The sequence below is a fragment of the Rhinichthys klamathensis genome, unplaced genomic scaffold, assembly GCF_029890125.1.
Source record: "Rhinichthys klamathensis goyatoka isolate OS25496 unplaced genomic scaffold, OSU_Roscu_1.1 h1tg000249l_1, whole genome shotgun sequence".
Taxonomy (NCBI): domain Eukaryota; kingdom Metazoa; phylum Chordata; class Actinopteri; order Cypriniformes; family Leuciscidae; genus Rhinichthys; species Rhinichthys klamathensis.
This window is the reverse complement of record NW_026606771.1, coordinates 209,441-222,490: the sequence shown is the minus strand read 5'-3', so window position 1 is coordinate 222,490 and position 13,050 is coordinate 209,441. Positions and strand designations below refer to the sequence as shown.

At 39.7% G+C, this 13,050-nt stretch overlaps 1 protein-coding gene across 1 annotated transcript in view; it reads right to left on the bottom strand.

Annotated features, from left to right (window-relative positions):
• adgrl4 (adhesion G protein-coupled receptor L4) overlaps positions 1–13,050 on the bottom strand; it is a 95,833-nt gene that overhangs the window by 33,431 nt on the left and 49,352 nt on the right. The window contains exon 6 of the mRNA XM_056266470.1: positions 10,163–10,330. Coding sequence (XP_056122445.1) covers positions 10,163–10,330 — 168 coding nt within the window. The remainder of the gene's footprint in view (positions 1–10,162; positions 10,331–13,050) is intronic.

Sequence of the window (13,050 nt, the reverse complement as noted above, 5' to 3'; positions counted from 1 at the left end):
AGAACAGGTGGCAACTTATTGGTCATGTTACGCTTGCCTTCTAATGCTAAAGCCAAACATCGCAGTACTTGGTCATGGCGCCAAGTAAACCGACCTTGGCTAAGAGCCACCTTACATCCTGTCAAAATGTGCCTTAATGTGGCAGGTGATGAACACAAAGGACAAGAGGGATCCTCTCCTACCCAGAGGTTTAGGTTCTGCGGTGATGGGAGAACATCATATGTTGACCTAATAAGGAAACTGATCCTACTCTCTTCCATTAACCAAAGGTCTTGCCAGCCCATCTTACGTTGTTCCACACTCTCCCATCTCGTCCACTCTCCCTGCTTGGCCTGTGAAATGGCCTTTATACACCTCATCCTCTCCTCCTGCTGTCGCACCTCGTTGACTACCAGCTTCCTCCTTTGAGCTGGGCCTGCCTTGTGCCATTTAGGAGGAGCTAAACTGAGCCCAAAACCCCCTCTTCCATGCTGTACCTGTCCCACAATATCCCTAATTTGAAGGGCAGCCTTTGCCTCTACTACAGATTTCTTTGCTGACCACTTTCTACCAGTTTTTAACACAGGGGCTGCCTCCCTTACACATTTGTCGCGTGACTCTACTAAGGTCATTTCCAGCCTGACCTTGGCACACTTGAACTCCTCGGTTAAAGCAGAGACTGGCAGCTGCAATATTCCTTTACTATAAAGTCCTACTCTGCTGAGGCAGCGTGGAACTCCCAACCATTTCCTGATGTATGAACTTACCAACGCTTCCAGCTTCTCCACTGTTGTCAAAGAAACCTCGTACACGGTCAGTGGCCACAGCAACCTCGGCAGTAGACCAAACTGAAAGCACCAGAGTTTTAGTTTACCAGGTAGAGCACAGCTGTTTATGCTCTTCAACCCTTCCACTGCTTGTCGTCTAACTTCTCCCACCCGAACTGTGTCCTTTAGATCCCCATCGTACCATCTCCCAAGACTCTTTACTGGCTTCTCAGAAACTGTTGGTATTGCCTCACCATTAATGAAGAATGTTTTATCTACTACCTTTCCTTTAACTATCGAGATGCTCCTTGATTTAGAGGGCTTAAATTTCATTCGTGCCCATTCAATATTATCTGTTAACTTCCCCAATAACCGATTAGTGCAGGCTACTGTTGTAGTCATGGTTGTCATGTCATCCATGTATGCTCTGATTGGTGGTAGTCGCATCCCAGAAGCCAAGCGCTCTCCTCCTACTACCCATCTTGATGCCCTCATGATTACTTCCATCGCCATGGTAAAAGCCAGTGGAGAAATGGTGCATCCTGCCATTATTCCAACCTCTAGGCATTGCCATGCAGTGCTGAATTTTGGAGTTGAGAAACTGAATTGCAAATCTCCAAAATAGGCTTTCACTAAATTTGTTATTGACATTGGTACTCTGAAAAAATCAAATGCTGCCCAAAGAAGCTCATGTGGCACTGAACCATATGCATTAGCCAAATCCAGGAATGTCACATGGAGCTCCTTCCTCTCCTTTTTAGCTGACTGAATTCGTTGCCAGATAACATTGATGTGTTCTAAGCATCCTGAGAACCCTGGAATACCCGCTTTTTGAACTGAGGTGTCAATGAAGCCATTCTTTAACAGGTAGGTGGACAATCTCTGGGCAATAATGCTGAAGAAAATCTTACCCTCAACGTTTAATAGTGAAATAGGACGAAACTGACTGATGCTTGTAGCATCTTTTTCTTTAGGTATAAAGACTCCACCTGCTCTGCGCCATGCTCTAGGTACAACCTGTTTTTCCCATGCCACTTTTATCAATTTCCACAGAATTCGCAGAACTCCTGAAGCACTCTTGTACACTCTGTACGGAACTCCATTAGGCCCTGGAGATGATGAAGCCCTTGCCTTTCTCACAGCCTGCTCTACCTCTTTCCACTTAGGTGCACAGACCTCCATTTGGTATTCTGGTGGGTTGATAGGTGGTATGTCTGATGGAATTGACATAGGCTCATGCCTTTTTGCATCTGTATGCGTGTCCTCCAAATATCTCTCTAGCTCAATCCTAGATGTTTTTAAAGTGCCATTCTTCTCACTGGTGAATAACTTCTTTACGAATTTGAATGGGTCTTTATAGAAATTAGCCCTCGCACGTTCCTTCTTTTTGTAGCGTTTCCGTAGGCGCTCAGCTCTGCGTAATGTTGCCAGCTTATCTTTTATGGCCCTTTGTAAGAGATTGAGTCCCTCCTTCTGACTTTGTTCGGCTCTTTTCCATTGCTTCCTCAGCTGTCTCCTTTCTCTAACTAACCCTTCAATTTTCTGCTGCCGTCTAGACATTCCAGGAGTAGTTTGTACTTTTTCCTTCCTTTTTTCCACACCAAACCTCTCACTTCCATATGCGTAAATGATGTCCCCAAATTTATCCAGCTTCTTTTCAACTGTACCAGTTAATCTTTCCAATGCAAAGCATAGATCTGTGTTTACCGTGTCCCATGCAGTTTTCTCACAAGCTCTTGGCCATCTAACTCCAGGCCTATGCCCGTTGAGGTTCTTTTCTCTCTTATGCTGGTTAGCCTGACCGGGTTCACAAGTATGAATATGTTCATCACTAACTGTGCAAGCCCTCCTTTCGTCAATGACAGGGGTGCTGATATCCTGCGAGCTGTGGTTTGCTTCCTGTCGCTGGATTTCATTCGACTGACTTGACTGACTTCGTAAGAAGTACTGATCAATGCGAGGCCCTTGTCCCTTCTCCCTCAAGCATTTCATTTTCCCTTGATGAACCTTCAAACCCCTGACCGTTGTCACCTTGCTCCAGCCACAGACACAAACTTGGAGTTCAATGACTTTACTTACTGCAGATCTTGAACTAGTCTTACTCTCCATACTCATATCCGTTTCCATTCCTAAGTCGTTAACCATGTTGTCCAACATTGAGTCATCTTCCGCCCCCGCTCTCGCAGACTCTAGGGGTATTTTTCTCTTTAATTTCTCAGAAGCCTTGGGCGGGTGTCTCCAGCATCCTGTAAACACGGAGCTGGATACTGCCGACAAGGGTAGCTAACCCTTACCAGCCCCATTGGGGTCTCTTTCCTCCTGTCAGCTGTCTCTCCAGGCTGTCACAAGGTCTTTCCCTGGTTGCCAGCAGCACTATTCACCGCAGTCACTGGATGTATCCAGATCTTCATGATTTCCATTACACGAGAGTAGATGTTAAAACTTCATGCTGATTTGTACTCGGCTTTCGCCAAGATAAGCAAAACTAAGACGTAGCTTTACAGTAAACTATGCTTCTCCATCCATTTACGCTTCTTTCCATAAGGTAGTGTGACTCCCCTTCTGTCCGGCGTTAACGGCAGCAGTGTACTTGGCGCGTTAGCGCACGCGACGGCTGCAACTACAGGACCAGCACGACAACCGTCTGGATTGAACAGAGTAGGGGACATCTCTAGGGTCTTCAAGTGGGCACCTTCCGTCCTCAGTGTTTCGTCGACTAGCCCACGACACCTCAAGAGGGCTCGACAGTGACTCTGGCGTCCCAGAGTCACCCCCCTCCGTCCCCCACTCAACTCAGCCCAGCTTACTGACCTCTACATCCCTCCTGCTGCTGAGACCTAACCACAATATCACTATCTCCGCGACCCAACCATACGCGCCAACCCGTTGACTAAGGCTGTCGAGCCCCACTGGTGCGTTAATATGCAGTTTCAGTGGACAACGGTTCCGTATGGCATACCACCTACCGCAAAACACAATATCTACCCAACCACCCGTCATTCACGCAATATCCACAGGAACGTATACAAACAAACCAACAGACTCTTCAAGTTTTCAAGAACTCTACGAAACCGTAGCGTGGCGGCCTGTACACAGCCAGCTAGAATCTTTCCGTCTCAACCACAGCCAGTTGCTGCTCCTTTCTGCTGCTTCAGATAAGTTCTTTACTGTGCGACGCAACTCTTGGCCACTGAATCCGACGTCTCTGAGGAACCGGGTTGTAGAGTGTGCCACAAAACCTCGACAACCCACTTCCACTGGATAAACCTGGACTCTCCATCCTCGCTGTTCTGCTTCAGTGGCCAGATGAGCATACCGCAGTTTCTTCCTCTCATATGCCTCATCTACCGCATCCTCCCATGGCACTGTTAACTCTATCAGTTGAACAATGCGTGCTGATCCAGACCACAAAACAATATCTGGTCGTAGGTTAGTGGTGGCAATCTCAGGTGGAAAAATAAGCCGTTGGTCAAGATCAGCCAGCATCTTCCAGTCCCTAGCAGCTTCCAGTTGTCCTGGGCGAGAATTGGTGTTAACACCTTTTCTTGGTGGTTGCTCGCCTGGGCGGAGGAATATTGTCTTCTGCGTGTAATGTTTTGCTAGAACAGGTGGCAACTTATTGGTCATGTTACGCTTGCCTTCTAATGCTAAAGCCAAACATCGCAGTACTTGGTCATGGCGCCAAGTAAACCGACCTTGGCTAAGAGCCACCTTACATCCTGTCAAAATGTGCCTTAATGTGGCAGGTGATGAACACAAAGGACAAGAGGGATCCTCTCCTACCCAGAGGTTTAGGTTCTGCGGTGATGGGAGAACATCATATGTTGACCTAATGAGGCCATATGAGGCCTAGTTATGTTCATTTAATGCTAATTCAACTTTTTTGATGTTTTCTTTTGGATTGAAGGCATAATCTCAGGAATTTGTTTTCTTAATCTTGATACTCATGGATGAAAACAAATAAGGAAGCTAATCTAGTTCTAGTATTATAGCATCTGCGCTGAAGAAATAAGATTTGTACTATACGAGTTAAGATTATTCATGTTCTATGAAGATTGAATTCTAAATTCTGATTTGCACTATATATTTGTACTAGTATAGAGTTTGCTGTTCTCATCACTGCTTTGTTTGTATATTTCACACTTTCAGAGACCAGTTCAATCTACATCTATAGCATTTAATAGGCTATAGCTTATATCTTTTTTTTCTTATTTATGTCTCTTTCTATAGTTTCTTTTAATACTAGAGGGTTAAGAAACATTACAAAAAGGAAAGCGATTTTTCTATTTCTTAAACAGTTTAAATCTGACTTTTGTTTTTTGCAAGAATGCCATTCAACTAAAGAGGATTTTGTTTTCTGGAAATCTCAGTGGGGATCTGATTTATGGATGGCTCATGGAACAAGTAACTCAGCTGGTGTTTGTATTCTTAAAAAACGATTTAATGGGAAGATATTATGTTCTGTATGTGATCCAGGTGGTCGCTATATTTGCCTTGTTTTGGATATTTCAAATGTAATAGGTATTATTGTCAATGTTTACGGTTTTAATCAACATAAAAGCAACGAAAAACTTTTTGATCAAGTGGAAGAACATGTGTTAAAATTGCTTACTAAATACTCAAATTCTTTTTTAGTTTTTGGAGGGGATTTTAATGTGGTTTTGGATAACATCTTAGACAGATGGCCTCCAAAGTCACCTGATAACTCAAATTTATACTTAAAGAGGTTTATGCAACGATTTTCTTTACTCGACAGTTGGAGAGAAACACATCCTTCTCAAAAAACATTTACTTGGAGCAATAATTCTCTATCGAACCAGTCTCGTATTGATATGTGGCTTACCTCTAGAGGTTTAAATCATGTATCCTCTAATATTACTCCATCGCCTCTCTCTGATCACCAATGCATATCCATACTCATTCCTCTTTCAGATACTGCTAATTTACAAAGATTTACCTCCTTTTGGAAGTTGAACAATTCACTGCTTAAATTCAAAGAAGTAAAAGATCAAATTAATTACATAATCACTAGCTATTAGGAAAAAGCAAATAAGGAAAATAATTTTTGCAATAACTGGGAACTAGTGAAATATGAAATTGGTAAATTCATACGTAATTTTGGTAGTAACTTAGCTAAAAAGAAAAACAATGATGAGAGTAATATAATATGTAAAATTTCAAATTTTCTATCTAAAATGGTTCTATCTGATGCTGAAAAGGTTGAGCTTACTCATCTTCAAAAAGCGTTGGATGAGGTTTATAAACAAAAAGCCGAAGGGGCATTTGTTAGATCACGGAAAAAATGGATAGAGGAAGGTGAGCAGAATTCTTCTTATTTCTTTAGATTGGAAAGACAACAAATGGAAAAAAATCAGATTGGAAAGCTTATGATTGATGGAAATCTTTGTGAAGACCAAAAAGCTATTGCAAATTTTTGTGCCAAATTTTATCGTGAGTTATACACATCTAAATTTAGCAAACAACATGCTCATATCTTTTTTGAGTCCTTATCTTCTGTTAATCAATTAGGTAACGCTGATCAAACCTTTTGTGACTCCCCCATTACCTTAAAAGAAATAGAGGAAGCAATTAAATCTCTAAAAACAAATAAATCCCCTGGTACAGACGGTCTAACGTCAGAATTCTATCATGTATTCAGTGAAAATATAGCTCCTTTTTTATTAAATGTCTTTAAGGAAAGCATAAACAATTCGTCTCTCCCTCCTACTTTGTGCCAAGGGTTGATCACTTTAATTCCCAAATCAAATAAAAATATTACTTTCATAGATAATTGGCGTCCAATTACATTATTAAACAATGATTATAAAATAATTGCTTTAGTATTAGCCAAAAGATTAAAAGGAGTATTACATTCAATTATTGATGAAACACAATCTGGCTTTATGCAAAATAGACACATATCTAACAACATAAGGTTAATATTGTTATATTAATATTGTAATATTATATTTTAGATTACTCTGATATAATTAATAACGATAGGTTCATTCTTTTCTTAGACTATTACAAAGCGTTTGATACTTTAGAACACAATTTTCTATTTCAAGCACTTAAAAAAATAGGATTTGGTGACTCATTTTGTAAGATGGTGAAAATGTTGTATATAAATGGAAATAGTTCTATTAAACTAAAAAGCGGTACTTCTCCCAGATTTTTCCTTGATCGTGGTGTTCGACAGGGATGTCCAGTGTCTCCTTATTTATTTTTAATTGCAGTACAATTTCTTAATTTGCATATCAGAAGGAGATATCTAAAAGGCATAACTGTTGGAACTACAAATTTAATCATTAGTCAGTTAGCTGATGAAACAGCGCTGTTTTTAGAAGATTCTTCTCAAATCCCTATAGCCCTAAATATCCTTGAGTCATTTTCTAAAGCCTCCGGTCTAAGTCTGAATACAGATAAATGTGAATTATTTCCCATAAAAAATTGTAGTGTTTCCGCAATAAACGGCATAGCTGTTAAAAGCTCTGTTAAATATCTTGGTATAGAAATAACTAAAGATAAAAATAGATGTGCAACAAATTTTACTCCGATTATTGATAAAACAAAGAAAAAACTGAACTGCTGGCTTCAAAGAGATCTGTCTATTAAAGGAAGAATTTTGCTCACCAAGGCTGAGGGGCTTTCACGTCTCTCTTATGCTGCCCAATCTCTGTATGTTGATAAGACCACAGCTAAAGTGATTGATAGAGTTCTGACTGATTTCGTCTGGAAAAATAAAATCCACTATATGAAGAAATCGGTGATTCTAAACTATTATAACAAAGGTGGATTAAATTTGATTGATTTTAACTCTTTAAATTATACTTTCAAAATAAATTGGCTTAATCGGTATTTGAAAAATCAAGACTCCATCTGGAATATCTTCCCACAACAAGTGTTTTCATATATTGGGGGGTTGAGATTTTTATTGATGTGCAATTACAACATATCAAAAATTCCTATCAAACTTTCAAATTTCCATCAACAGGTACTTTTAGCATGGGCTTTAATATATAAACACAATTTTTCCCCACATAATTTTCTTATTTGGAATAATCAATATATTTTATATAAAAATAGATCTTTATTTTATAATAATTGGTTTATTAATGGTTTATTTTTAGTCCGTCAGCTTTTTAACAAACAAGGTTTCTTAATGACATACACAGAGTTTCTTTCAGAATACAATATACCAGTTACTCCCAAAGAATTTGCTATAGTTATGGGAGCTATACCAACAGGGATCTGTATCCTCTTTAAAAATTGTCCTTACTCTCCTACAATAATTAGTACTCTTCCTGAGCCAGATAAAACTCCAATTGGTAAAATATGTTTTTCAGGAAAAAAAGATAGAAATAATAAAGTTAGATCCCTCTTTCTTGTAGATATAGTTTCTGTTTCTCCTGTAATTTCATACTGGAGTAGATTATTTAAAAATTTAAATTGGGAAAAGATTTGGTCCTTACCACAAAAATATTTTTTAACAAATAAAGTAAAAGAAGTATCCTTCAAAATATTAAATACATTTTACCCTGCTAAATATTTCATGATTAAATATAAAAGTAATATTGATACAAGATGCTCATTTTGCCAAGTTCATACAGAAACTGTTTATCATTTATTTTGGTCATGTTTCTATACTAAACAACTATGGGAAAGTATTGGCAAGTTTATTAAAGATAATATCCAGCAAGATATATCAGTAACCTTTAAAGACATTATTTTTGGATACTTTGACTCTGATCCCGTTAAAAAAAAAGCCTGCTTTGTAACCAATTTAATTTATTTTATTGGGAAATTCTATATCCATAAATGTAAATTCTCCGACAACAAACCAATTTTTATAGTTTTTTTGAAAGAATTTGAAATGTACCTTAACACCATCTCATCCTCAGTAAATAAGAAAGCAATAAAAACACTTTTATTTTGTAATGACTTTAATTTGGTTAGACCTACTCTAAATTTTGTATAGAATATCTTGCCCTCTTGACCCTCATTTTATTTATTTTTATTTTTTTATTTATTTTTTGTTGTTGTTTTTTTGTTTTAGATAGTTACACACTTGTGTTAAGATGACTCTGTACATATTGTTGTCATATTTTGTACAGATATGTTTGCAATTTTGTAACATAATTGTATGCTATGATTGTCATCTTTGTTTGTTTGTAAGCATAATAAAAAATAAATAAAAATAAATAAAAAACAAAACAAAACAAAAAACAGACAAGAACGCATATTGAGAAACGGCCCCGGAACCGGAGTGGGATGTGTCACACACAAATCGTTCCCTCGGGAAACTCGTGACTCATCAAGAGGGTTCCGCTCGCTAAGCGTCTTTGTCACCCGTGACATCAGTCCTGAACGTATGGCTAGTGTTATTGCTAATAGTACAATGTGTTGGCTAGACATATCAAAGTAGACACATATAACAAACGTAACTCACACACTAAATCCCTACAATCTGATATTCGCTAGAGCTATCCAAGTTTAGTCGAGCTTCACTCATATTTTTTAAAGAAGGATATTTTCACACACAGTTCACATCTGAAAAAGTCAGCACTAGAAGCTACTCACCTGTCCAGAAGAAACCTCAGCGTCCGATTTAAAATTGTTCAAATCTTTAAGCTCTCTCCACCGTTCAAAAGCCTTCCCAATTATTATTCGTTTCTTTAACGAATAACGACGGTTTTCCCTCGCCCTAATCCTCCTTCTCTTCTTGGGGATTGCCTCTTCCATGTTTACTGTATCTGGTCCGTTGATAGACGCGCTGGCTTCTTCTTCAGCTCTGACTTCGCGTGCAGGCGCAGTGCACGAGCGCAAAAACAAACAAAACCCGCCCCTGTCGGTGATTGGTTGGAACACTGTTTATTTTGGTTCTGAGTGGTGGTTGTACCCATTTGTTTTTGTGTGCAGATCTCAGAGCCTAGGCTGCCTACAGAGACGTGTTTTTTTGACAGCCTGCTTATGGGGCGGGCAGCTAGCGGATTGTTTGGAAAGATTAGATGAATGTGATCATTTATGTTTGGGCCTGAAATCGCTGATACAACCTTTAAACTCACAACTGCAAGAAAATGTTGTGCTTTTTGTAAAATAAAGAAAACAAAGAGTTGGAGCAAATCTAAAAAATGAATCGAAACTAATCTTATAGGCTACTTGCCTCACAGACATGAGAAATGTATCTATATAAAGCTTGAAATGTCTAACCAATTCAAAGCATAAAGAAATACTCTCTGCTTATGTAACCCGTATGAAAGTTACATTTCTCTCTATAGGCCTCATTTATAGTTTCTTTTAGGTTTTTGGGGGTTAAGCTTTCGATTCTAAGGTGTAAACCATTCAGGCTTATTTAAACTGACTGGTGTGTTTCTGTCTTACATCATGTCCTGTATGTGGAATGGTACATAAATTACCGTGATTGTTTCATTGATGTGTTCCTCAGGATGTTCAGACTCATCTCCAGCGCCTAGTTTATGGCTGGCCATGGCCTCGATGTATGATATGAGGAGAACAGGAAAGAGTTCAGCTGATGTTTGATGTCTTATCTCTTTCATACGCTCTGGAGTTGACAGATTAATCATCTACAACCCAGAGAGAGAGGAAAAGAGATTTAATATTCACTCAAATATACAATATTATTAAAGATCATACATTATCATACATGATCATACATAGATCATAAATCAGACAACACACAGGTGTTCTAACATGCTTATATCAGAGGCCTTAATCAGCAAGCACATTCAAACATTTCCGCACATGTATAAACTTCCTCAGACATATGTGTTTATAGCATGATTAGTCCTTTGTATTTTATAAAGTTAAAACACTTCTAACAAGGCTAGTACCAACCAGATAATAAGCAAATGGAATCAGTTTAAAGGGTGTTGAAATGGGATTATAATTTTCTTGGGACAGATCTGCAACTTTGCCAGAAGAGGACGCCATTTTCTCACACTTACATTGTGATTATAGACTGAATGCTGCAAGGACCTAAACAGCAGCTCTGTTTAACAGAGATGTTTGTCATATAGCATTCAGGATGGACAGAGTAATTTAGGAAATGTCATCAATATTTCAGGAATGGTGTGAGAGGACACACAGGAACATTAAGAGATTATTATTTTTATTTTGTTTTAGTAAAAAGGGCAAACAAATTTTTACATCATGCTTCATATTTCACATTCAGGAAATGTATGGAAATATTAAAACTAACAAGAAAATACTAAGATATAAAATGTTTCAGTTATTAACGTAGCCTTGGTTGCCTGAGATAACGGGAACGAGCATTGCATCAGTATTTAAAGTTCCTGTAAAGGCAATTCTAAAACCAAATTCTAAACACATTATAAATGCTAAAACACTGTCACAGATGAGAAGAATGCCAACAGGTAAGTGAAACAAAGGAATTTATTTCACACAGAAACAGAAACAGCAGGTGAGTAATCCTTCTTTAAATCCGTCATAAACGGTGCACGGAAGAGTCAGAATGATACAAGTCTCTTTCAGAAGCAGGCGTGGGAAACTGGACGAGATCAGAAGGCGGAGAACCCGGATACAGATGGACGGCTCAGATGAAGAACAGAACTCTCAGCAGAGCGGGTGAATTTGCAGGATCAGATTCGTATACTGAAGAATCTCAATATGACGAGAGTCAGGACGTCTAGGGTTTTGCAGACGAGACCAGACAAAGGACAGAGAAAACTGACGGCGATTATAAAGGTGAGTGAACTTGATTGCAGATCGCCGACAGCTGATGCAGACAGGTGTACAGAATCAAAACTCCGGGGATGAGGAACGAGTGGGTGGAGAGACTAGATCTGGCGCTGATGACTGGTTGTTCGTGACAAACACATTACAAAGACTGTAATAAATGTGTGTGGGGAGGACCACCCCGCTGCATCACAAACTTCCTGAAAGGATACCCCCGACAGTAACGCTTTGGAGGATGCTATACTTTGTGTGGAATGTGCTTTCACTAGAAGAGGCAATCTCCTACTCTCTTGAGTGATGTGATCGCCAGCAGAATTGCCATCTTTAAAGCGATGCATTTATGTGATGCAGAGTCCAAGGGCTCGAAGGATGCCAGAGACAACCCTTCTAATGTTACTGCTAGGTCTCAAGCCGGGACTCTAACCTGAGCTGCGGGCCTCATCCTCAAGGTGCCATGAAGGAAACAAGTTACCAAGTGGTGCTTTCCCAGTGGTCCCCCACTTAACGGCATGTGGAAGGCAGTTTGCCCTGGAACCACAGCAACCTCAGATCACCCTGATGATTTATATACAAGACCACCAACATATTTTCTGTTCGAACTAGGAAATGGTGGCCTCTGAGGTCTGGGAGGAAATGCCTTAGGGCTAGCAATACAGCTAACATCTCTAGGCAGTTTATATCCCAGGAGACCCTGGGTCAAGCAGCCTTCCATGACCGCTCCCCACCCTGTGAGGGATGCATCTTTCGACACAGTCTTGCGATGACAGGATGCTCCCAACACTGGGATTTGGAAAAGGAACCAAGATTTCTTCCACATGACCAAGGAACAAAGGCATCTACATGTAACCTTGATCGTGCGAAACAGGTTGCCCCTCTGGGAAAAACCCCTTGTCCCGAGCCACTACTGCAAGGGTATCATGTACACAGCAGGCCAAAATGTATGATGTTGGATGCAGCTGCCATAAGCCCCAACAGTCTCTGAAACTTTTTCACAGTGATGAGCTGGCCTAGCTTGATTGTAGTTACTGCTGCCAGAATTGACACTAAGTGTGCAGGAGACAATCGTGCATGCATCGTGACCGAGTCCCATACAACTCCTAGAAAAGTAATTCTCTGAAATGGAGAAAGCATATTCTTCTTGGAGATGAGTCTTAACCCCAAGCACTTTATGTGGTCAAGCACGACATCTCAATGCCGAGCCACCATCTCCTGTGACTGGACTAATATTAACAAGTAATCCATGTAATTAAGAATAAGGATGCCTTTGAGTCTTAGAGGAGGCAGAGTTGCATTCATACATTTTGTGAAAGTGTGAGGGGATAACAGTAGGCCAAATTGAAAAACCCGATATTGGTGCGCTCCGTCCCCAAAAGTGAACGTCAGGAACTTCCTGTGTTGTGGAAGGATGGAAATATGGAAGTAGATCGTCTTTAGATCGTCTTTTAGATCGATCATGACATACCAGTCCTCTGACTTGATTTGAGTCACGATAAGAGGAATCGTCAGCATCTTGAACTGGAATCTCCTCAGAGAATGGGTCAAGTGATGTAGATTTATAATGGGATGCAACCCTCCATCTTTTTTTTTT